The 26,194-nt window shown below is 36.8% G+C and overlaps 1 protein-coding gene across 1 annotated transcript in view; it reads right to left on the bottom strand.

Moving 5' to 3' along the window:
• RCOR1 (REST corepressor 1) overlaps positions 1–26,194 on the bottom strand; it is a 132,236-nt gene that overhangs the window by 4,818 nt on the left and 101,224 nt on the right. Inside the window, exons 4-11 of the mRNA XM_036750439.1 lie at positions 20,495–20,547; positions 18,915–19,076; positions 18,005–18,123; positions 15,655–15,733; positions 13,616–13,810; positions 7,726–7,803; positions 7,440–7,497; positions 5,719–5,948 (exon numbers count right to left, since the gene is read on the bottom strand). Of these exons, the coding sequence (XP_036606334.1) occupies positions 5,719–5,948; positions 7,440–7,497; positions 7,726–7,803; positions 13,616–13,810; positions 15,655–15,733; positions 18,005–18,123; positions 18,915–19,076; positions 20,495–20,547 (974 nt within the window). The remainder of the gene's footprint in view (positions 1–5,718; positions 5,949–7,439; positions 7,498–7,725; positions 7,804–13,615; positions 13,811–15,654; positions 15,734–18,004; positions 18,124–18,914; positions 19,077–20,494; positions 20,548–26,194) is intronic.

The raw sequence follows: 26,194 nt of genomic DNA, 5'->3' as shown, positions 1-26,194 counted from the left end.
TCCACGTTCATACAGGCATCAAAAAGCAAAGCCAAGACATGAACGCAGGTTCTAAATCTAAATCAAGCACCTTCTTATTGGGCCTTTCCTGCCACAAATGAAAGATCTGGACTAGGTAGTTTCGAAGATCTCTCTCCTAAGCAACACTATTGTTCCTGCTCCTTGACTATGGAAAAGGTAGGGTGGTATATGATTAGGAACTCAACAAGGAACCAAATACTTGGATTTTGGGGGATTCGAAACCTTTACTTTATCACCTCTTCTGTGTTAGGCTAGAGACCTAATGATCCATCAATCAGTTCCTTTTGAACCTTGAAGGAAAATGGCTTTTTAATTAAAACTGGGGCTGATGCATTGTCCATTGCTCGGACAATTCTAAAAACAGATTGTATGATAGACTTTTCCTTCCTTTTCCCTCCTCTATTGACAGCCCCAGCATGTCCTGCCCAAAGCAATGAACTGTGTTGTCTATACCACCAAAGGCAAAGGGTAGGCATGATAAGGTGAAATTCTTTGTCTTTCAATTCCCTTCTGAGGCTGCTTTTTTCCAACCTTGACCCTGGAAAGGCCCTAAATGGCATCTGAATATATGACCCTTAGTCTACTAAGGGCAACTGAAATAGTTGAATAATTTATGTAAATTAATGCAAAAGTGGGAAAAACTGAGGGGAGTTATCAGTATAATGGGGAGAGAAAAGGAAATCCACCTTCATTTTTTTAGTGATGTAAGGGGCAAGGATTTATTAAAGAGACAAAAAAATCTATTTAAAAATAAAATAAAATACATAATTACTGCAACCATGTATATGAAGACAATATTGTCTTCAACAAATGTCCAAAAATAAAACACATATTGGTAAAAAAAATTATTAATACTAAAAAATACTCAACAAAAAAGGAAACCATAAAAGCAAAAAGTCTCAAGTAATAAGAGTCATAATCATTCTCTTATACTGTTTGGCTTAACTGTTTGGGGGGCTATATTTTGTAGGTTGTCTTGGGAATCTGGGTTTATCTTCTGTGACAAAATCAAATTTATCAATCTTTTTGATTTTTTTAAAGAAAAGGGAAAGATATTACCTGCATCAAATAACCAAACAATTCCTGTGTGAACTTGGGAAAATGTGATCAGATGTTCAATACAACCATCCTACTATCCATAGGAACATTTTTAACCAAGTACAACTTAAGCTAGTCTGCTAAGTAAATTTGTTGAAATAATGCCATCATTTTAAATTTGTTTAGTATTTTGCTTTCAGTTAGATGATTTATCATAATAATTCTTGAAGCAGGGCATACGTGGATTATTGTCCACTTAATACAGATGAAGAAATTTGAGGCCCCAAAGACATAAATTTGGACTCATTTGATGTTTGGAAAAGCCACACCAATGAAACATAACCACAAGACAGATTAAAACTACAACTCCTTGGCTCCCTTGTAGAGTGGAGGTGAAACTAGTCTTTGGGAGCAAGATAGTACCGGGAGTGCAATGAAGAAATATGATATAATAGAGAATATACTAGATTGGACAATAAGTAACCTGGGTTCTAATTCCAGTTTTACCATTAACTAGTTGTATGATTTGAACCAAGTTAACTTTTCCCATCTGTAAAATGGGATGACTGGACTCTGATTATTTCAAAAGCATTAACATACAATAATAATCTCCTTTGATCCTTTACAGCAGATTATATAAATATGATTTCTACATGAGGAAACTAATATTAAAAGTGTTAACTCAAAGATGGTCTTATGATGCTCATGTTCAGGACTCGTTCTGTTACATATTACGCTGCCTTTGTGGTAGAAAGAACACTAATTGGGAGTAATAAAATCTAAGTTTAAGGAGTACTGATCCTGTCAGTTACTACTTGTATGAGCTTAAGCAAGTCACTTAACCTATGGGCTTCCATTTCTTCCTCTATAAAATAAAGCTAGTATCTCCCAGTGGTCTGATGCATTTCCTTAACATATATGCAAGTTGTGCTCTCTTACTCCTTACAGTCGAGTTTTACTCCCTTACTCTCTAAAGTTTTACTTTATTTCATTTTGCAGCCATGCTTATCATTCCCTACCTCTACGAGTACTGTGAGAAAAACCAAGATGAAATGATTATAAAAAATTTATAACTATAAAAGCACTATAACCAACGTAAGCTACTAAGACAATCTTCTACTGTTCCGTAGACCTCTACATAAAGCAATTTTTATACAATGTAAATTTGCTGGTAGAGGCTGCACTATGGGATTGGGGGGGCAGGGTGAAGGTGGAGAAAGGGTTGCCACATGGCTCAAGGACACAGGGGCCAGGTACAGACATATTACCTGAGCAGAGACAGACAAAAGATAGATAGGAAGGGGGGCGCAAAAGAGGGCTGGACACGTGGGTGGGCATAACAGGGCAAAGTTCTTCTCTCTCGGAGCCAGAGGTCTCAAGCCAGGCCCCTGATCTGGTATTGGTGGTCTCTCTGCTTCTCTTCTCCTTTCCCTTAGAGGGTTTTTTGGTATTTTTTGGTGGGAGGAGAAAAGTGGAAGACCATAGAGCACTGAGCAGAGAGGCAAGAACGGACAGAAAGCACAGTACTATTCAGTAAAATTAACATAAGTGGCTTTTGGAATGAAGACTTCTTTTAGAATTTTTACATTAAATCAAATTACGTAAGACAAGAATTGTCTGTATAATAATTTTCAAGGTTTTCACTTTTTCCTATTCCCAACATCCTCATGAACAACATACTTCATCCTTGTCCATGAAACCCTTTGTTAGGCTGAGAACATATAGTGAAAGTCACCAGATGATGGGAAAGATTCAGAGCAGAGACCTACTTGATGGATATTCTTGGTCCCACATTTTATAACCTGAACAAAGGCAGAGGGACAGGAGATGGAAAGTAGTCCAGGGTGGCTAGGCACCCTGAAACAAGATGGGGAGCAACCACATTATAAAGGCTTAAATGTCAGGAAAAAGGAGATTTTTCTTCTTTTTTTCAATCCATGAAAATCTTCTCTCCCTTTCACCTCCAAAGAACAAGTAAACTCTTTATACTTTGGATAGGCAACAGGGAGCCACTGAAGGCTTCTGAATAAAGACTATGTTCAGATCAATTCACTGGTAAACTTACTCAAGCAATTGGATAGGAAAAAGGGCTGTAAGATCAGTCAGGAGGGTATTACTATAGTCTGAGCAAGAAGCAATGTCCTGAACCCAGCATAGGTATGGTAGGATTAGAAAGGAGATGAGGGACTCAATTCTAATACTGCAGAGAAGGTGTTACTAAGACTTGATAAGTACAATGGTAGATAGAAGCCTCCAAGGGGTACAAGGGGAAGACAATAATACAAAAGCTAGCATTTGTACGGCACCCATTACATGACAGCACCGTGCCAAGCACTTCACAAATTACCTCATCGGATCCTCAGAACAATCTTGCAAGGCAGGTGCTAAAATTATCCCCATTTTATAGTTGAGGGAACAGAGGTAAAAAGATGTTAAGTGACTTACCCAAAGTCACACAGCCAGTAAGCACCTGAGACAGGATTTGAACTTGGGTCAGCCTAAAGACCAGCCCAGCTCTCTACTGGCCATGCGACTTAGCTGCCTTACGATGGAGATAGGACAATAATTTCAGGACATAGAAAAGTCAAGACAAAATTTTTGAGATAGGGAAGATGTGAATGCACTTCTATGTTCAAGGAGAAGATTCAGGAGACATGAGAAAAAGAAGGTTTGTGGAAGAATATTTTAAAACCTGTTAGTTTATCTAGAAAGACTGAAAGAATTGTATTTTTCCAGCCTAAAACACTTTCCAGACTTTTCTCTTTAGGAAAGTGGGGGGGGGGGGGGGAAGCTGTGGCCTTTCTTAGGGCAATGAGTTAATGGTGATAATCAAGTACCTCAGGTCTAGACAAGATCATGGCCTCCCACTCACTAAAATATCTAGGGCTAAGACCCATTTAAGGGCAGTGTCCTCTTCTGTATTTAAGGTTAAGATATAAATCACAAAGAAGGAACTAAAATCTTAACATAACTGCAGTTATTGTTTGTACTAAGCGGGTTTTACATACATTATTTCGTTGAATCTTTACAACTACCCAAGAGGTTTATAAATAAACCTGTATTAAGCTCCTATTGCTTGCCAGGCATTAATTCTGCTAAGTAAGCACTTTACAAATATTATCTTATTTGATTCAACAACCTAGTGAGTTAATTATTATGATCCCCATTTTACAGTTGAGGAAACTGAGGCAGCCAGACATTAGGTAATTTGCCAGGGTCACATAGACATTAAGTACCTGAGGTCATATTTGAATTGAACTCTTCCAGACTCTAAGCTAGAGGTTCCCAAACTTATTTGGCCTACCACCCCCTTTTCAAACAAAAATTATTCAGTGCCCTCCTGGAAATCTTTTTTTTTTGAACAGTTAAACCTTTTTTTTTTTAATTTACATTAATTCAAAAAAAATTTTTAAATGATGCATCGTAAATTTATGGGGTTTTTTCCTGCATTGACTTTTTTTTGTTTGGGTTTTTTTTGGCAGGGCAATTGGGGTTAGGTGACTCGCCCAAGGTCACACAGCTAGTACATGTGTCGAGTATCTGAGGCTGGATTTGAACTCAGGTCCTCCTGACTCCAGGGCTGATGCTCTACTCACTGCGCCACCTAGCTGCTCCATGCATTGACATTTTGATGACATAATATTGCTTCGTGTAACCTTTATAGTATTGTAAACAAGTCATTACATGCACATATTCCTGCCAATGCATGACACACAGGTCTGCCAACACTTTCTTGTTAAGACCTGTCAGTGGACTTGACCACTGATTGGTTATATCTTGCTATACTACCTAGCTGTCTCAAGGTGTCAGGGAGAGAAGTGAGGTCAAAACATTGTTGACAGAAAAGAAGGATGGAAGGGTTGAAGGTCATAATGAGGGCAACTAACAGGTGCAGGAAGATTAAAGAGTGGAACAATTAACCCTAAATGTTTTATGTTTTGTCTCATATACCAGAAATATAGAAGGTAAATATCTGTTGCTAACGAACACTGAGACCACTCATTATTTCTATGACAATGACCTAATATTGCTCATAATAACACAATTTAATCTCTCCGAGTTTTGATTTCCTCATCTGCAAAATAACTTTTGCTGCCATCTACACATCTAATTCCGTTTTGTCTTCAGGCCTGGGACCCTCCAGGTCAAGGACCATGGAGGTCATTGCAAGGTCACTGCTACTTCACTCTGGGTCCAGGGAAGAAATTTCCCGCCCCCATCCTAGCTGTTGTGAGGAAATCAACCAATCAATAAACCTTAGAAGTAGAATAAAAGTGCTTACTACATAACATGCCCTACAACCTGATAGAAATGTGTGACCTGCACTAACTGGGAAAGCTGAAAGATGATCAAAAACTGCCACAGAACCTACAATGCATATTATTCACACAAAGGTGACCAAAAATTGATTGATGATAAAGTGGAAATACTCTCTTCTGTATTACGTACAAGATATCAAATTACTGATACATACACCTAATTTACATGGTAGTAAGGAAAGTACTCTGCAACTCTTAAAGTGCTATAAAATGCAAGATGCTCTTAGCTTCATTGTAACTTAAGGATAAAAATCTTTCTGTCAAAATCTCAAAAACATTAGAAACTGATTTGAACATTTGTTGCCAAAGAAAAGAGCCAGATTTTAGGCTATAGATTTACCTCCTCCTCCTCTTCAGGTATTTTAATGGGATTATCTGGGGACTTTATAGGTTTCTGGGTACTGGTGCCGTTGGTTTCTTCTTTGCCATGTTCTGCCTCCCATTCCTGTAAAACTTCATCTATGTTGAAGCGGCGTCGGTAATTTACAAAAAAGTTTTTCACTTGTACCACTGATTTGTTTCCAATGACATCTGAGATCGCCTGAAAATCTCGGCCATATTTCCTGATGGCTAAAGAATTAAAAAGTCACTTTATTTAGTGCCAAAGAAAAATAATATTCTGTATCCCACCCACCCCCAACAGAGAATGTACAATACTAAACGAAAACCCTTACAAAGAGTGGAGAAAATTGTTTCCTCCACTTTGTTTACTTTGCATATTACTGTTCAGGACCCACTAAAATGTCGCACTTGGAGTCTTGAAGGCTAGACAAATTCTGGCAAGTATTAAGAAGTGAAAGTGACTTTGAATATGCAGCTGGACTACCTGTCACCCAAGAATAAGTCTAAGTAAGCTCAGAGAGAATCATAAACAGAGGGCTGGTAACTGAGTGATAACTTCTGCCACTACTCACAAAAGATATAGAAGGATTATGATCTGATTCAATAGAATGAGTGCCCACACTGATGGAAACACAAATTCCTTTGGTGTTAAAATACCATTAGATAGATGAAAACTTGAAGTCCTCTATGCTGGTCACAAAAACCAAACAGAGCCAGATTTGTAAATTTGAGCACGGTGTGGACTTACATCAACCAGGAGAATGGCTTTCATACTATCTAACCATTCATAAGATAACTGAAATCTGAAAAGACCACCACAAGAAGGGCTTAAATTGGGCAAATATTTATCAAGCACTTACGATATATAAGGGGCATTGCTAGGCCCTGGATGTAGGGAAAAAAAAAAACCTCAAAATAGTTTATGCCCTCAAGAAGCTTACTAAAATTGAGGAATGGAAGTTGTAAAATACAAAATATGCACATTTGAAATAAAAATAAGGTAGAATGAGGAGTCATATACATATACATATATACACAGACACTTGATCCCAGAGGGACTAGTGAAACCATCAAAACAGAGTATATAAAGAGAAAATAAAACAAGGACAAAGCTTTAGGGGACATCTATGATTAGGAGGTAGCAGCATTATATTGCTGAGTTAACAGCTAGGTCATTTGCAGTTCTCCGTCTAACAATATTGCTGTTATGGCGTACTTTTGCTATTTATTATCCCTGTGAACTTATGCAAAATAACTGCTTTGGGCATAAGTTTCCTCATTTGTAAACTGAGGCAGTTGCCTAGATAATCTCTAAGATGCATTCCAGTTCTATTAGCTATGATTATGTGATGTTATCAGCCTGGTATACTGGTGTAGGGGAAGAGGGGGTGCATGTCTGTCAGAAGGACACATGAAAAGCACACACTGTACTGCAGAGGCCTGTCAGGGATGGAGGATCTTCTGGAGAGAGACAAGTTTCTGTGAATTTAAGCTGAAGACAGGTAGGAAGGTATTCAATATACACGAATCCCAAATTTAATCTCCATTCAAAAGCTCCGGAATCAGTCATGATATAGGATCTATGTTCTTTTTGGATTTCGTTGATGGCCAAAGACCTAGAAGTAAACTAGCTCTGATACTCAAGGAGTCAGACTAATGTTACTAAATCAACTTTTATACATTGTAAAGCAAAAAGAAAAAATATAACTCCTTCCATACCTTGTACAGCAAGAAGCTGTTCTTCTGTGGTCCAACGTGCATTAAACTTCTGAATAACCTAAATGTCATCAGAGTAAGTCATTATTAGCCCATTTATACTTGAAACTCTATGAGAGACGAACTGAATTTTCATTTTCCTATTCAATATAAGATCCTAAAATAGTGGAACATTATACTTATCCTCTCCCCACGCCCAAATTGATGACTAGGAATAATAGACTAAATACTTTACATAGCAGATATGACAAGGTTATTGAGAAAACAGAGACAGCATTAATAGTTTTACCTCTGGAAGTCTATATTGTTCTATTCCACCATCAAGTTTTTCTTTGAGAGCACTGTTTGTCTGTTTAATATTCTGAATCTGTAAGTAGAAAAAACTCTTCTTTTTAAATGAACAAAAAAATTTATAAGAGCAGCTCACATTTGTAGAACCCTTGAACATTTGCCTGGTGCTGCCTCATATCACTACAAATGAGGAAAAGTAAGTAGCTATAGATAAACTGAGGCTTAGCAAGATTAGATGACTTGATCGAGATAATACAGCTATTCATTTACACTGCCAAGACTTGCATCCAATACTCCTAAGTCTGGAGTTCTTTCTCTTATATGCTATTTTTTTAAAATAAAGGCTAATAAAAAAGATATTTAAAATTATGTACACATCAGCAAATCTCTCAAATTTATTTTGTCTTGATAACTATGTGGGGCTCTAATAGCATTAAAAAAAAAAACAATTACCTATCACAAACTGTTTGCGCAAGTAGACTAATGGCCTGATGTCATGGTATATGTCTGTAGTCCCTGCCGCTGGGTAGGCTGGGAGTGGTGGATTGCTCAAGTTCAGTAAGGCTACTGCTTGAGCTGCAACAGAGTCAAAACTGCTCAAGTTTTTGCCCTAAGTCTGGCACTAACTTGATGAAACCCTGGCAGTGGAGCGCCACCAGGCTGTCAAAGGTAACACAAACTGGCCCAGGTCAGAAAAATGAGAGGTTAAACTTCTGTACCAAACAGAAGCAAAAATATATGTCAGTATGCCCATGGAATTATGCCACCAATATTACTGATTTTGCATAGTTCAAAGAAAATGTCCATGATCAAAAGGAGAAATTAAACAAGAAGCAAAACAAACTATAATTCCATTAAGACTTCTTTCCATTTGCAGTGGAAAGACTCAGAAATTTGCACATAGTGCTAACATTTTTATCAATTTGTATGTATGAAGTTATAGGTAGAATTTATGAAATTTGCAGATGCCATGAAATTGGATTGTATAGCTGATAATAAAAATAGTCAATATTCCAAAAGATCTTAACTGACTAGTGGTATGACAGCTATACTTTAAGTTCTCTCATTCAGAAAAGAGATTAGGCTTTTTCTACTTGGAGGAAGCACAAAATTCAGAGTAATGGTTAGTAGCTGGAGAAAGGTAAATTTAATCTCAATCTTCCTAATAATTAGAACAACCCAAAGATAAAATGGTCTTTCTAAAAGGTAGTGGAGTCATTATTGTGTTACAAGAAATGACAAGCAGGACGATTTCAGAAAAAAACCTGGAAAGATCTACAAGAACTGATACAAAGTAAAGCGAACAGAACCAGGAAAACATTGTACACCATAACAGCAATACTGTTAGATGGAGAACTGTAAATGACTTAGCTATTACTCAGCAATATAATGATCCAAGACAATCCCAAAGGACTAATGATGAAGTACACTATGTACCTCCAGAGAAAGAACTGATGTTGTTTGAAAACAGACTGAAGCATGCTATTTTTCACCTTCTTTCATTCAAGTCTTCTTGTACAAAATGACTAATATAGAAATGTTTTACATGACTGCATATGTATAACCTATATCTGATTCCTTACAGTCTTGGGGAGAGAGAGAGAGAGGAATAGAATTTGGAACTAAAAACTAACCCTATTTCTTTTATTACCAAAATAGAACCATTATCTTAGGAAAGGGAAAAAGAAGTCTTCCAATGGATGACTACTTTTCAGAGCCCTGACAAGGGAAAATCCTTTCTCAAAACTACTTACATCTCTAAGCCTCAATTTCCTGTTATATAAAATAGGGATAAAATTTTTATGGCTGATTTCATAGGTTTGTTATAAGGATCAAATGATGATATGGTGTATACAGTGCTTTGTAATAAGAAAACACTGTTAAATGGGAGTTATTTGAGGTGGAGTCAAAATGGCAGAGAATAGGCCAGACAATTTATAAATTATTGGGTTAAGAGCCTAGATATCATCTTTCAAGAAATTATCAAGGAAAACTGTCCTGATATTCTAGAACCAGAGGGTAAAATAGAAATTGAAAGAATCCACCGATCACCTCCTGAAAGAGATCCCAAAATGAAAACTCCCAGGAGTATTAGAGCCAAATTCCAGAGCTCCTAGGTCAAGGAGAAAATATTGCAAGTAGCCAGAAAGTAACAATTCAAGTATCATGGAGCCACAGTCAGGATAATGCAAGATTTAGCAGCTTCTACATAAAAGGATAGGAAGGCTTGGAATATGATATTTCAGAGGAAAAGGAGCTAGGATTACAACCAAGAATCACCTACCCAACAAAACTGAATATAATCCCTCAGGGGGAAAAAATGGACATTCAATGAAATAGAGGACTTTCAAGCATTCTTGATGAAAAGACCAGAGCTGAATAGAAAATATGACTTTCAAATATAAAACTCAAGAGAAGCATAAAAAGGTAAACAGGAAAGAAAAATCATAAAGGGTTCAATAAAGTTAAACTGCTTACATTCCTACATGGGAAGATGATACTTAGGGAAAGCTAGAATGGGGCAAATTATATCACATAAGAGAGGCAAGAAAAGTTTTTACTGTGGAAGGGAAGATGGGAGACATAAGAGGGTGAGTGAACCTTACTCTCAGTGCAATTGGTTCATAGAGGCAATAACATACACACTCAATTGGGTATAGAAATCTATCTCACCCTACAAGAAAGTAGGAGGGGAAGGGAATAAAAGATGGAGGTGGGGTGGGTTTGATAGAAGGGAGGACAGATTGGGGGAGGTAGTATAGTCGGGAGGAACAGGGTGAAAGGAAAGAGAGAATATAATAAACAGAGGGGGAAATACAGTTAGCAATCACAACTGTGAAAAAAGTTTTGAGGTAATTTTCTCTCATAAGGGTCTTACTTTTCAAATATGACCCTGAAGTCAAATTTACAAAAATAAGAGCCATTCCCCAATTGATAAATGATCAAAAGACACGAAGAGTTTTTAGATGAAGTAATCAAAGCTATCTATAACCACACGAAAAAATGCTCTAAATCACTATCAATTGGAGAAATGCAAATTAAAACAATTCTATGGTACTACTTCATACCTATTAGATTGGTTAATAGGACAGAAAAGGAAAATAACAAATGTTGGAGGGGATGTGGGAAAAATGAGACATTAATGCACTATTGGCAGAGTTGTGACCTGATTCAACCATTCTGTAGAGCAATTTGGAACTATGTCCAAAGGGCTAAAAAACCATCCATACCCTTTGACCAAGCAATACCACTACCAGCTCTGTTTCCAAAAAGAGATAAAAAACAAAAAGGAAAAGGACTATATGTAAGAAAATATTTATAGCAGCTCTTCAGTGGCAAAGAATTGGAAATTGAGAGGATGCCCATCAATTGGGTAAAGGCTGAACCAACTGTGGCATGTGATAGTGATAGAATATTATTGTGCCATAAGAGATGATGAGCAGGATGCTCTCAGAAAAAGCTGGAAAGACTCACAGAAGCTGAGGCAAAGTGCTATGCACTGTGCACAAATTAACAGCAACACTGTGAGATGATCAGCTGTGAATGACTTAGCTGTTCTCAGCAATACAATGATCTAAGACAACTCTGAAGGACTTCCGGAAATTTCATGACTACACATGTATAACCTATGTTATACACAGTGTTTGCCTTCTAAATGAGGGGAGTGGAGAAGAAGGGAGAAAATTTAAACTCAAAGTTATACTCTCCATGATAGATAGCATGCCACAGCAGAAAAAATCAAATTTAGAATCAGGACAATTGTGCACAAATCCCAGCTCCTATACTTGTTAGCTATGTGACCACAGACAAGTCACTCTTCTGAAGTTCAGTTTTCACATCTGTAAATTGTGGACAGGATCTGTATCATCTATCTGGCATAACTGGCATGAGAGAAAGTGGCTGGCAAACTATAAATTGATATGGTAATTTTAGTTATTATATTTGACTTGGATTTATCTTTGTTTGATAGAGTACAAAATACTGTCATAGTTTTTCCCTCATAAAATCCTTGAACGTAGGGAGAGGAATAAGAACCAATCCCTAACCCCTAATTCCTATAATTATATCATTCCTTCAGAAAGAAGAACTTTGTAAATAAGGGAATAACGTTAAGGACTAGGTCTAAGTCCTGCCTTTGACACGTACTGGCTATCTGGCCCCAGAAAAATAATTTCAACACTCAGTGTACCAAGCAACTCTTGAAGACCACTGTAAATTACAGGCAGATGTTGATTGCTACTCTCTATCATTCCATATCTTTACTTACCTTTTGTGGCTAAATTCCTTGAAAGGAACATCTACAATAGGTGCCTCCACTTCCTCTCACTCTCTGCAGTATGGCTTTCGACCACATTACTCAACTGAAACTGCTCTTTCCAAAGTTACTAATAATCTTTTATTTGCAGAATTTAATGGCCTTTTCTCCACCCTCATCCTTCTTGACCTCTAATCAATCAATCAATGGCCTCTGGTACTCTTCATCACCCTTTTCTCCTTGATTTTCATAGTACTATTTTTCTAGCTCTTCTCCTACCTATCCTATGACTCCTCAGTCTCTAACGTATCTTGGACCCTCTTTTCTTTCCCCTCTATACTATTTCAGTTATTGACTTCATCAATTATCTCTATACAGATGACTCTCAGTTCTACTTGTTAGATCATCCCTGACCTTTCCTCCAAACTCCATTCTCACACCTCCAACTATCTGGTAGTCATCTCAAACAATCGTTTCCCTTAGACATGTTAAACTCAATATGCCCAAAAGTGACATTTTTCCCCAAACCTTTCCTTCTTCCTAACTTTCCTTTTACTGTTAAGGATACCACCACCCTCCCAAGACACCCATGCTCACAACTTGGGTGTCATGTTTATATCCTCTTATACCCCCTATCTAATCAGTGGTCAAGTACTGTTATTTCTACCTTCATAACATCTCTTGTACATGTCATCCTCTCCTCTGACACTGCCACTACCCTGGTACAGGCCTGAATCATCTTATGCCTGGACTACTATAAACTCTAGACTACTACTGGAATATTAGAAGACTATAGCCTTCTGGGTGGTCTCCTTGTCTCAGGTCATTCACTTGGCTGTCAAAGTAAAGTTAGATCCAGGTCTGACCATATCATGCCCCTGTTCAATAAACTCAATTTGGCTCCCTATTATTTCTAGTATAAAGTTTTAAAAATCCTGATTTTAAAGCTTTTCATAACCTGGCCCCTTCTTCCCTTTCTAGTCTTCTTAAACCCATTTTCATGTACTTGCAAACCAGTGACACTGGACTTCTTACTGTTTCTCACACATGACACTCGGTTTTCCTTCTCCTTATATTTTCATGAACTGTTTTACATATGTGGAATACTCTTCCTTCCCATCCCTACACCTCCTAGCTCTCTTGGCTTTCTTCAAATCTCAGCTAAAGTTCTATCTACCTTTTGCAAGAAGCATTTCCCAGTCTTCCTTAATCCGAGTGCTTTTCTTCTGAAATTATTCTCAATTTATCCTGCCTACATCTTGTTTATACATCATTGGCTGTCTCCCCCATAAGACTGTGAGCTCCTTGGGAGCAGTGACAATTCTTTTCCTCACTTTGTGTGGCCAGTGCTTAGCACAGCACCTGGAACAAGTCAGGCACTTCAGAAACACTGGTTGACTGAGTGTTTCTTATACCACGGAAATCACAGTTCTAATGAAAACCAAAGAAAAAATTAGTATCTTACCATAATTAAGAACATGATCAAGAAAATAGATATGCCAATAACTAAGTCCCCACAACTCAATGAAATGTAAGATTATTAAGATATAGAAAAAGAATACTTAGGAAAAGATTCCCTGGGTCACTGAGTATGTCAGTTCTAGATGTGTAACCGGTACTACAGCACAGGTACCTGTCGTTTGATTGAAACCAGTTCCATGTCCAGTTGTCTTAGCACTGTGGTAGCAGCTGTAGCATTGGCAGAAACTGCTTCCACATCTTCTTGAGAAAGAAACATTCCCTTGGGAGGTTTCCTCTTGGCCCTATTTTTAGCTTGTGTACTATGCTTTTCTTTTTTGATTTGAGGAATTGTCTCAGTTGGTGGTACCTGCAAAACAAATATCTGATAAATGATTCATGCATAGAGAAAGCTTTTAAAATAAAATGGAAAGAAATCTATTGTCCTACAAACTATTGTCTTTAATATATGCTCTAAAGGTGCCATCAAATACATATTACAATTACATCAATAAATTTTAGCACAGGTTGTTCAGTGTAATAAGAAGTCACCAGATGACTAAACCCTTCAAAGCTGACTTATGTCTTTTACATAGAAAAGTCATTACTTCAGTTTAAGCCTCCACCATCAATTTTCTCTCAACTAGAATCTCTTGGATAATTCCAGCAAACATGGGGGAAACCTCAGCACACTTTTTATGAGCTTTGTTGCTCTACATTATCTTTTTTTTTTTTTTTGAAAGAACATGGGCCTATTTTTTGCTGAAAGCTTTGTGGTCAAAGACAGACATAATGACAACATATAGTGAGTATTTAGTGTCAAACATTTAAGTCTGACATTCTATAAAATGTATGAATATACCCCCCCACCAAATAAAAATCTTTGCATCAAACTATACTCACTACGACATATCTTAAAATCATACCTAACTTCATACACAACTGGTATGATTTTCTTCATAATGAAATCTTAAAGTACTAAGATGCATTGTCAGTGTTTGTTATGAAATAAATTTTCAAAGTAAACCAATAATAAAGTATAGATCTCAGTATGTTGTGCTTTAATGTCTTAGCAAGTAAAAGCAGAACTATCTTAATGAGATTTAACAAATTCTTGATTCATTAAATGTCTCACTTTTCAAGTTTTTTATATTAATGTCAAGTTTATTATATTAACATTTAAGGGTATATATATTCTATCTGTAAAGTAGTGTTAGTAAAATACAATTTGCTCATTCAATACAATTAAGGTTAAATGCTTTTTACTAATAAAACAATTTTCAGATATGTTTAAAAGTCACTGCACAGCATTAAAAAAAAACAAATAGCTAGAAACGAACAATAATGGTGATGATTTCTGAAACAAAGCTTCTTAGAAACAAAACATTACACTTTTAACAGTAAGCTGTTAAACTATACACTGCTAATTCTTTCTCTGTATAACATGCTGGTTGTCTATTCAAGGCCAGGTGTTTACAGTATTCACTGCTTTTCTGAGGTTTCAATTCATAAGATTTAACCATATTTTCTTTTTTTTTAATCAGGAATTATCAGAGTAATTATTGTTTATCTACCCCTTTTCTTGGTGATTTAAAATGCTTCAATCAAGAAACATTTTCAAATGACAGTACACAAATGTAAATCGTATTCCAAACTTAGTAGAATCACTTGGTTCCTCAGAGGAAACTCATAATCTAACACCTAATGTCCACTGTAGCATCTGGCACTACATATATTTAAAGACATGTGGGATATTTTTTTTTTAAAGGGAGAGGGCGGCACCTTGCTTTCATATGTGCAAATGATGCTATTTATCAAGCCAAACCCTTTTCCATGGTTCCCCTTGTGGTGAAAAGCATTTATTCCCCAAGAGTGCTAGCTAGGAATGAGGCTGTGGCAGAAGGGAAATTAGTCCAAAGAGGAATAAAAAGTAGAACCTTATCTTTATTGGCACAAAATGTCTAACCAAATTAAAGATAGTGGGGTTGTAACAGACGATGCTACTATAGAGAAAATCTTTAATCATCTTCAGCTAGGCAATATGAAAGAAAAAAATTCTTCTCCACATTTATCTTTCCCTTCCTTAAAACAAAACTGGAAATACGCGGTCGATGTGTCTAAACAGTAACAAGTTTCCTGTGACAGGTGTGTTTTTAACTAATAAAATTAGATAATGAATCATATTCGCTTTCCAAAAAATTAGGGAAAAAATACCTCCTTTTTGCTTTCCTTGTTTGGATCAACCTCAATGTCAATCGGGTTATTTCCGTTTGTTTCTTCCAGTTCGTCCTCACTGGAAGACAAAAGAAAGTTACTGAAAAATCACTTTGTGATGATTCTCTACACACACACACACACACACACACACACACACGCTTGGGGGTAATTCGGTGTATATTTAAACTTCCAAGAAGGAAGTGACATTTAAAGCCCTATTACTTTCGGACTGCATTATTTCATATATATTATCACAAAAACAAATCTGATTTGACCCCCCTCTCCAAACCAGCAACCAAACAATCTGTCAATAAGTATTTAATACCTATTATGTGCCTACCCCTGTGCTATGAGCAGGGAATATAAGTGCAAAGAATGAAATCATCCCCACTCACAAGGTGCCTACATTCCAACAGGGGAGACAAGTACACATGTTAATATATAGGACATAGAGGAACAAACACAAATACATACAAAGTATCTCAATACAAACAAGGTAGGCACTAATAGCTGGGCAAGAATCAGAAAAGGTTTCACATAGAAAAGCACCATTTCTGCTTGAGCTGTCTTAAAAGAAGAAAAGGACTCAAGGAGACATAAGTAAAAAGGGGGAGTGAATCCCAGGTACTCAGAATGGCTGGGGCAAAGGCCCTGAGCAAGGACATGGGGAGGAGGAATGGAATAATGTCCAATGAGGCTGGGGGCCACATTATCACAGAAATGGTTACTGAATGCCTAGGAAAAGAAATGAACGCAGAATTGCATAGATTTCTTGAAGAACAGGACATGCCAGACTATTTCCTTTTTTGAAAGGTTACTGAACTGAATTACCAGGAGAATGCTGTAGATAACAACAATTGCCTAGATTTTAGCAAAACATTTAATGAAGAAAAGTTGGTTAGAAGATAGTACAACTAGATGGATCTGTAATTGGTTGAATGGCCTGACTCAAAGCATAGTCATGACTAGTTCTATATCAGCGGGAAAAGATGTCATCAATACTGTTCCCCAGGGATTTGGGTTTAGCCTTGCGCTGTTCAATAATATCCATGACTTGGATAAAGGGACAGCTAACATACTAAAAACATCAGGATTTCAAGATATCACGCTTTCATAGATTTAGAGCTACAAGGAACTTCTTCGGGAATTTATATCCTCTAACTTCGTCTTACAGATGAAGAAACTGAAGACCAGAAACATTAAATGATTCGTCCAAGGTCTAAGGGGAGAGATATGAATTCAGGAAACTCCGAAACCAGTATTGGACTTTTTTTTAGATAGAAAACTAGGCTGCTAAGATGAAATTTAATAGGGATAAATGCAAAAGTCTTACATTCAAGTTTAAGAAACTGATTTCACATGTAAAAGAAGGAGTCCTGGTTAGACAAATACATAGATAAAAAAAAAACCAGAAAAAACAGCAGTTTGCGTGAAAAAGATCTGAGAAATTTGGTGGCTAGTAACTTCTATGAATCAACAATGTGAAATGGCATTCAAAACAGCAATGAGATGTCTTGTGGTACATCAAAGGAGGCAGACCTTCCAGCTATAAGGTGACCAATCAATCCCATTATCCTCGGCTTGTTCTGGTCAGACCACATCTGGAGAGAAAAAGGCCTCAAAAGCCCAAGCCGTGTGATCATCAACTGAGGGAACTGGGAATGCCTGGCTTGAAGAGAATATGGATTGGAAGGGGAAAAGCTTAAGGTGGATAATAACCCTCTTCAACAACCTGAAGAGTAATTAGATTGTACTTTTGGTCCTGGGAAAGAGAACTAGAACAGAAAGTGCTGCTAAGAAGCAAGTTTGAGGGAAATTTGAAATGCCTGAAAGAAAAACTTTCTAACAAATAACGCTACTGAAAAGTGGATGAGCTGCTCTAGGTACTGGTCTCCCTATCTTTAGTTGGAATTCTTTTTCATGTATGAGTCTGACTAGATCAGTGGTTTTCAATCTAAGGTCTGAGAACTTGGTTATTAATATTTTGACAAGTGATTCAATAGAATTGGTTTCTTTGGTTATCCTATATTTAGGCTTAGGAATATAAGTATGAATTTGATAGACCCCAGATGAAACTTGTGACATCATCAGTATAAAACCTGTGAAACCATCATCAGTCTATTTCAAACTAGAAATTAAATTATTACTTTAAATATTCACTAAATTAAAAGAGAGAGTGATACTGGCAAAAAGAAAAATATGAAGAAAACATTTGCCATTTAATTGTAATTCTGTTTAACTACTCTTCTATCAGAAAATAATTGGGGAAACTACAATTTTTGATTTTTGCCTCTACCTACTCTCATGAATTCTGATGGCTAACCAAAATCACTATGGGTTTAGTTACCTTTCTTCCCGTTCCCTCTTCTGCTTCCGAGCATGACGATCCATTACACTGGTTTTGGTTCTCGTCTTCTTCCAAGAATAGTAAAATTTCACTAGACTTGCTATAGATTTATCAGGAAGCTAAAAACATGATGAAAAAAAATTCATTCTAATGAAACTTTGTTGGAGAAACTACAATTTGAATTTAAATACAGTAAGTTATTATCCAGATTCAAATATAACACTAAGTGAAACTTTTTTTCGTAGTGCAAATACAAACTTTAGCCTAGCCTATTCCATATCCAAATTTACCATAAATTCTGATTACTATTGTCTAAAGCAGGCTTGTACAACTTGTGGCCCAAGGCTGCAAGTTGTGCAGGCCTGGTCTAAATGGCACAGTTCTACTCTACTAAGTGGCAAAAGTGGTCTGAAATAATAGAGCTATCATATATTTAAACTACATAGTAAACTCAATGTACTTTTTTAAAAAAATTATTGATGCTTTGTTTTGATCATCAGTGAAATCTGAAGATATACCTCCCTACCATCAGAAGTGAACCTTCCTTGCAACAAAGAAAAAGAGTTCAGCAGAAGCTCATGAAATCGAGTGACTTCATCTAATAATATATATATACATATATAGTAAAACCCCATGTTCCTACTATAGCCCTTGTTTTATTTTTTTAAATCTATTTTGTAAAGCATCTTCAAAGATTTCTTAGACAAGAATTCAATAAAACATCTTTGTATGACTAAAAGCCATTCCACAGCCAGGTGTAACCAATCAACAGAGATATTCAACTACGGGAAAAAAAAATTACAAATACCCTTTTCTGAATACTAGGCTAGGCACAATCAAACCAGCATACCTGTACCAAGATATAATGTACTGAATAATGTCATTCCTTGTTTTTCCCTCATCTACTTACCATCTGTTGGATTCTATGAAATGTTTTCCCGTGAAAACTAAAGGCCTGCTCAAACAGAACTTTATCTTCCACAGTCCACTCATCTGGAAATGGGGTAAAGTTGGGTAGATCAGCCAAGGATTTTTCAATATTGTGCTTATGCCAAAAAAGCATCCCAAGTGCCTAAAAATATATTTAAAAATTTTTTATATGCAATACTATAACCTTAGATCAAACAACTTCAAAAACATACATGATATTATGAATAGAGGGTAAAGAGTACATACAAAGCTTATGACGAGTACTGAACTATTTTCTATTTAATTTCTTCTCTCTAAAAGCTTTGAAGGTATGATTGTTAAGGATACTACAGAGGAGAATTCCTGAAAAGATATAGTCCTTAAGTTCCCTTCCAACTTTCCAAGTCCATTATCCCACAGAAAATAATATATGTAGAAGTGATGAGGTACAGATTAAAAAATGAAAAACTGAGAAAACTTACTAATACTGTTTTGACACTACAGTTTTCCAAAGATGGTTTGTGAAGAAGTATTTCAGAGGGACTAATAAGTAGCTCTACATCCGACCTTGAAATACAGTGTGTGGGGAGGTACATGATAATGTAGCTGTTGGAAGGAGGGGATGTTGTTGTGCAGAAGTGACAGAACCATGGCTAGATAAAGCTTTTCCCTGAAATTGGTCAAATATCTTTAGGAAAAGAGGGAAACAGTCTGCAGGATCAAGAGTATTTGTGGTAAGGGGAGGGTGATGTTGGTACAGATTACCAAGCCAAGCTATAACATAGGGAGGCTCCCTAACTGGAAATGGGGTGGGCTAAGCCATTTAAACATAATAGATACTCATGGGCCAGGTGGATGAGAATCTTCATAAAAGATTCTCTCGAGTCTATAACTAGACATTAATTTTTTCCTTCAAACTGTATATTTTTAATTCCTTCCCTTTGACTTTAATAAGCAGATTAAAAACCCATCTCCTTTCCCTTGAGCTGCTTCAGGATGAAGAAATGAGGATAAGGACTCCCACTTGAAATACTACTTTCTCCCCTTTTCTCTACCCCTAACAATAAGAAGTGGTGTGCCTTTCCCTACCCACGAGATAAGTACCCTTGGGAGAAACAACAAAAAGGACTTCTTTAGTAGGAAGTGATCTCCCCATCAGTGGAAATTTTTAAGTTGAGAGTGGATGGCCAATTCTTATAATTTGTAGAATGATTTGCAAATGCAGAGAGAGATACTACATTCATTATTAATTCACATTTCTACAGCATTTTTAAGATTTATAAACCACTTCTGTCCCTATATTCATCCTGTGAGGTAGGCAATTATTTTATAGATTCCCTCAAAACCTATGGACAAAGGCAGTAAAGGAGGGAAGGAGGGGGAGCGAGAGGAAGAAAGGGGGAGGGAGAGAGAGACAGAGAGACAGAAACACAGAGAAAGAGATACCTGAGTAATGGTGTTAAGTACAAAAGCATTTTCAATAAGAAAACTGTAGTATAGTACCAAAAGAAAATCCTTTTCAGCAGTTTGTTTATAGAACCCCACTTAATGGCAATGAGAAAAAAAAAATCACTTTATTACCTGCTCCATATTGTACCCATGCTTCTCCTTGGCAATGGCAATGTATTCGTCTACTGGAAAACACAAAATTATTGTAAACAAATTAAAAATTGAAAGAAATACATATATTTTTGTTTGTGTTCCTATTTCAGATTTTTGACACATGGTGCTTGAAAGGACAGAGAATTAGGGTTAGCCTGGGCTGAGACCGAAGAATAAACATTCTGTTAATGTTTAATTCTCAAATTCCATTACCATAAAATCCAAGCAAAAACCAAAATTTTAAAAACTGTACATATGACTCTTCTGTTCGGTCTTTGAAATATTATAACCTCCTTTTCATAGCCAAACTACTAGAAAAAGTTCTATATACTCATTGCCCCTATACTTGTAGTTTCCAACTCCACTATAAATTGAAATTGTTTTCTCTAAGGATACCAACAATTCTAAATTGGGATGGCCAGTTCTCATACTACAAGACCCCACTCTAGCTTTGGCTTTTCCTACACTGCTATTCCCTAGCTCTTCTCTACCTGTCCAGCCACTCTCCTTAGCTTTATCATCATCTGTCCCATAACTGTGGGTGTCCTCCAGAACTCTGTTTTTTAATCTCTCCACATGCTCTTCTCTATCATCTCAGCAGCATCAATGGGCTGAATTACATCTGTGCAAAAGGCTTTCAAATTGATATATCTGGTCCTAATCCTTCTGACCTCAAGTCCCAAATAACTAACTGCTTGAATAATTCCGCCTAGAAGTCTCTTATGCATCTCAAACTCAACCTATCCCTTTCCAAACTTGCCCATGTGTGTTGGAAGATACTACCATACCTTTAATCATCAGGTTTTTCTGAGTCACCCCTGACTCTTCTTTCTTTCTCACCTTTCATGTAACCAGCCAATCAGTTGTCAAGTTCTGTCAAGTCTATCTCTACAACATCTGTACCTTCTCCATCTTTACTTTGCCACTTGCCTAGTTCAAATCTACATGAACTCTTGCCTAGGCTATTAGAACATCATCCTAACCAGTCTCCCTTCTTCCAGTCTCTTCCCTCTGCAATTTATCCTCCATCTAGCTATAAAAATAATTTTCCTAAAACGCAGGTCTGACAATGTTACTTTCTTGATCAAGAATCTTCAGGAGCTCTGTACTGCCCCCAGGACAAAACTCCTTAAACTGGCATCTAAAGGGGGAACAAGCACGTATTAAGTGCATATTCTGTGCCAGGTACTATGCTAAGCACTTTACAAATACTATAACATTTAATGCCCTTCATAGTTTGGCTATCACTCACCTCAACTGGACTTATTTTGATTACTCCTGCCCCTGCCTATCTGATCTTCCCCAAAGTCAGCATGTAGTCTACTGACTTTGTGACCCTTCACAGGCAGGCCTCTCCCTTCATTCTATCTCTTAGAATCCTTAGCTCCCTTCAAAATTTATCAGGTACCTTCTCTTCAGAAAAGGCTTTTCTGATTCCTTTGGACACCCCTTTCTCAAATTTTCTTGTATTTATTTATCTGTGTAAATGTAGTCAGTAAACTCTTCCACCCCAGTAGGAAGCTCCTTGGGGACAGGACTTTTTTTTCCCCTATTGCCTTTGTATTTCTAGCACCAATACAGTTCCTTGCTCATAGAAGGTACTGAATGTTTGTGAAATTGAATTAAATATAGTGATCCTGATGATGGAATTTAATAAAAGAATTAGACATTATTCAACAAAATATTTTGTGAGCACCTATGCATAAGACCCTAATACAGGCGATGTGGCAAATACAAGGACAGAATATGGATTAAGGCAAATAGCTATTCTACCCTCTAGACAACAGAAAATGATTTAAAATGCCATGGGAAACATTCAAGTTATTCAGTAATAGGATTCCACAAATCATATTGACAGGTTTCCTAGACTACTCTTAAAAACAATAGAGACTCCACATCCTCTCCATGTATTTTCTAGCCTTCTACTAAAGTCTTACTCTGATGCCTTACCATAGCACGGAGACAACCCCTGATTCTTAAAGGATGTGCCAGCAAAGCACAAGTTCTAGCAGGTCCCACCCAAATTGTAAAGGCTTTGAGACTGAAACCAGTGACAGACTGCATATGTTGCTCAAGCACTTGGTTACTACAAGACTTACAACCAAAAGGTTGGCAATGAGGTGATCAATTTTCCAGAAACTCATAAAGATTGTCTAGGCTAAGGTATGAAAAGGCTGAGATCTACACTTTAGGAAAGTATACCCACATTTGGAAATACTGAATGGATTAGTATAACAAGAAACACAGAAAATACTAAGACTTACAATATTAATGTATACTGATAGCATACAGAAAATACAGGAAAAAGATTTGAAAAAGAAACAAGAATAATTTTAAAAAAATATTAATTTCTATCTAAAGCAGTCAACTCAGGGCAGCTAGGTGGTGCAGTGAGTACAGCACTGCCCCGGAAGCCAGGAGGACCTGAGTTCAAATCCAGCCTCAGACACTTGACACACTTACTAGCTGTGTGACCTTGGGCAAGTCGCTTAACCCCAATTGCCCTGCCTACCCCCCTCCAAAAAATAAGTAAAGCAGTCAATTCTACAACCTTACAATACCCCCAAATGAACTGTGGTCACTTAATCTAGAACAGTATAAACAGTAATAAGTCAACTGTCCAGAACTCACCTAACTTATACAATGCTTTCATCAGAAAACAAATAAAAAAGATGGCATGCTACTTTTTCAGTAAAACATTTAATTACCTTGAAAGTAGCTAAGTGGATCAATCTGTTTTGATAAAGATTTTTTAATGACAAGAGACAAGATATAAATGGTTCCTTAGTCAAATAGGAAAAATAAAAATTAGAAAATGTCCTAAGCAATCTGATTATTTAAGGTAAAGACCATTTCCTACTTACAATGGTTGTGCTCTACAAATTCATATTCTTTTGAACTAAGAAGGGAGGTCACAGAGGGTAGCAACTATGTCATTTAGCATAATAACCCTCACAGCTGTGAGCAATACTCTAGTACTTAAGTGCTTTGGGGCTTATTGTGCTTTAATTTATTTGTAAATTGATTATTCAGAACTCAGAATGCATTTTCCACAAAAAAAGGTTAATTCAGTTTGGCAGCTAAAATGAAGGACCAAAGTAATTTCTATAGTTTTTAGATATACAGATGAATCTGTAATCTCAAGGTGTAATCTCCCTCCAATTGATTAAGTCCTTACATAACATATACATAATATATTTTCCCTTTCAATCTGTACAGTTCTTGCCCAAGTCATCATGTAAATCCTCCACAGGGGGTATATTCAATGTCTTAGAGGTTTCCTCAAGGTCTCTGGGCATTACATGCCAACTAATGAAGCAGAAATATTCATAGAATATCCCTTGCTCTCTACATGACTGGCCAACCTGCTTTTCCAATTATCTTTGTCTTGATGAGTAAAAACTTATTTCACCATTCTGACAGGGGCCCTCCTCACCTCATGCCTAGATTATAGCAACAGCTTGCTGACAGGTCTACTTGCCTTGAGTCTCACCCCATTCTAATCGGTCCTCCATCCTCCCAGTAAAATGATTTGACCATGTCAGACTCCTTCTACTCAATAAATTCCAGTGGCTTCCTATTGCCTCCAGGATCAAATGTAAAATGCTGTTGTTGGCATTCAAAATCCTTCTTAATCCAGCCTCCTCCTACCTTTCCAGTCTTCTTACATCATACTCCTCACTCTTCAAAGTTTTTGCTAGGTAAAATATTTCCTTTTGCTTTCTGTTATAATTTAAATTGTTTAAACTTCTTTAGGAAATGGTAACAGTCTGTCTCAATATCTGTTCTTTTACCATTGTCATAACATGTGAAAGACCCCTCTACTCTTCCAAAAAAATTTTTATTTTGAAGTAAATAAAATATGAACATTTCTGCATACAAAGAACAGAAAAAGTGGCTTGCATATAAAACCTTGAATTTCAATTACATGAATCACTAGATTTTTTAAAAGTTCATATATTAAATTTAACACTGTGATGATAATCTATCTACAATACCCTACTTGTCTAAATCCCTTTCTGAAATTCCTTCTACTTTCTTCTATGTTTTTAAAATATTTAGCTGCCCCTTTCCTTTCTTTTCCTGTCTGCATCTTTATCACTATCCTCTCTCTTCTAACACACTGTTTGCTTATGTTTACCTTTTCATGTTTTTCTATTTCAAAGTTTCCATCTGGCTCTGATCTTTTAATCAGGAATGTTTGGAAGTTCTCTATTTCAATAAAAGTCCATTTTCCCATGTGGGATAATATTTAGTTTTTGTGGGTAAGTTAATTTTGAATGAACCCTTTATCTTTCGCTTTCTGGAATACTGTACTACTCCAAGTTCTCCACAGCGGCAGCTGCTAAATTGTGCATGGCTGTGGCTCCTTGCTACTTCAATTCTTTTGTTCTGACTGCTTGCATTATTTTTCCTTTGATCTAGAAGCTCTAGATTTTGCCTATGGTGTTCACAAGAGTTTTCATTTAGGAGTTTCTTTCAGTTCTTTTGATCTCCATTTTGCCCTCTGGTTCTAAGAGATCTGGCCACTTCTCTCTTATATCTTTTTTTTACATTTATAAAATAAATTTACATTATTTTTTTATTATTATTTAATATTTTTAGTTTTCAACACTGATGTCCACAAGATTTTGAGTTACAAGTTTTCTCCCCATTTCTACCTCCCCCCCCCCCCACCCCTAGATGGCATGAATTCTGATTGCCCCTGTCTGCCCTCTCTTCTGTCACCCCACTCTCCCCCACTCCATTCCCTTTCCCCTTACTTTCTTGTAGGGCAAGACAGATTTCTATACCCCACTGCGTGCATATCTTATTTCCTAGTTGCATGTAAAAACAACTTTTTTTTTTTTTGGAACATTTTTTGAACAGCCTGGTCTGTTGTGGCAAGGCCCATGCTGGGCTAAGATCCACTCCTAGCATGGTGCAATAGACCCTTCCCAGCAACCATCCAGGCCATCTTAGGCTAGAGATTTGTTTCCCTCTGTTATTTCGTGGGTTCTGTAGCCCTAGAATTTGTTTAGTCATTTTTTACAGATGTTTGGAAGGATTTGGGGGAGAGCTTAAGCAAGTCCCTGTTTTCAAGCCGCCATCTTGGCTCAGCCCCCTCTCTTGTGATATCCTGAAGCAGTTTTCAGGTATTACAATTATTCTTAAATCATCTGTTTTCCAGGTCTGCTGTTTTTTTCTATGAGGTACTTCACATTTTCTTTTATTATTTTCCAGTCTCTTGACTTTCTATCTCATGGACTCATCACCTTCTATTTGGTCCACTCTAATTTTCAAGGAATTTGTTGCTTGGGAAAGATTGTAAACTGTTTATTCCAAACTCTCAATTTCCATTTGAATTCTTTCTTCCACAGATCTCACTTCTTTTGCATTTTTCCTCTAGCACTCTCATTTCATTTATAAAAACTTTTTAAAATTTAAAACTAATCTTCCAAAAATCTAGTGGAACTTGTACCAAAGTTATGTTTTACTTTGAGGCAGGTAGGAGGCGTAGGGGATAGAGTGTTGGACTTGGAATAAGAAAGACCCAAGTTCAAATCCGACCTAGGGCACTTATTAGATGTGTGAAAAAATTAATTTCTGCCTGCCTCAGTTTCTTCATCTGTAAAACAGACATAATAATAACCCCTATCTTCTAGGGTTGTTGTCATCAGGACAAAGGGGGACTATATT

This window comes from Trichosurus vulpecula, chromosome 3 (assembly GCF_011100635.1).
Source record: "Trichosurus vulpecula isolate mTriVul1 chromosome 3, mTriVul1.pri, whole genome shotgun sequence".
Taxonomy (NCBI): domain Eukaryota; kingdom Metazoa; phylum Chordata; class Mammalia; order Diprotodontia; family Phalangeridae; genus Trichosurus; species Trichosurus vulpecula.
Note: the sequence above shows the minus strand (reverse complement) of the source record. Positions and strands in the feature narration are given on the sequence as shown.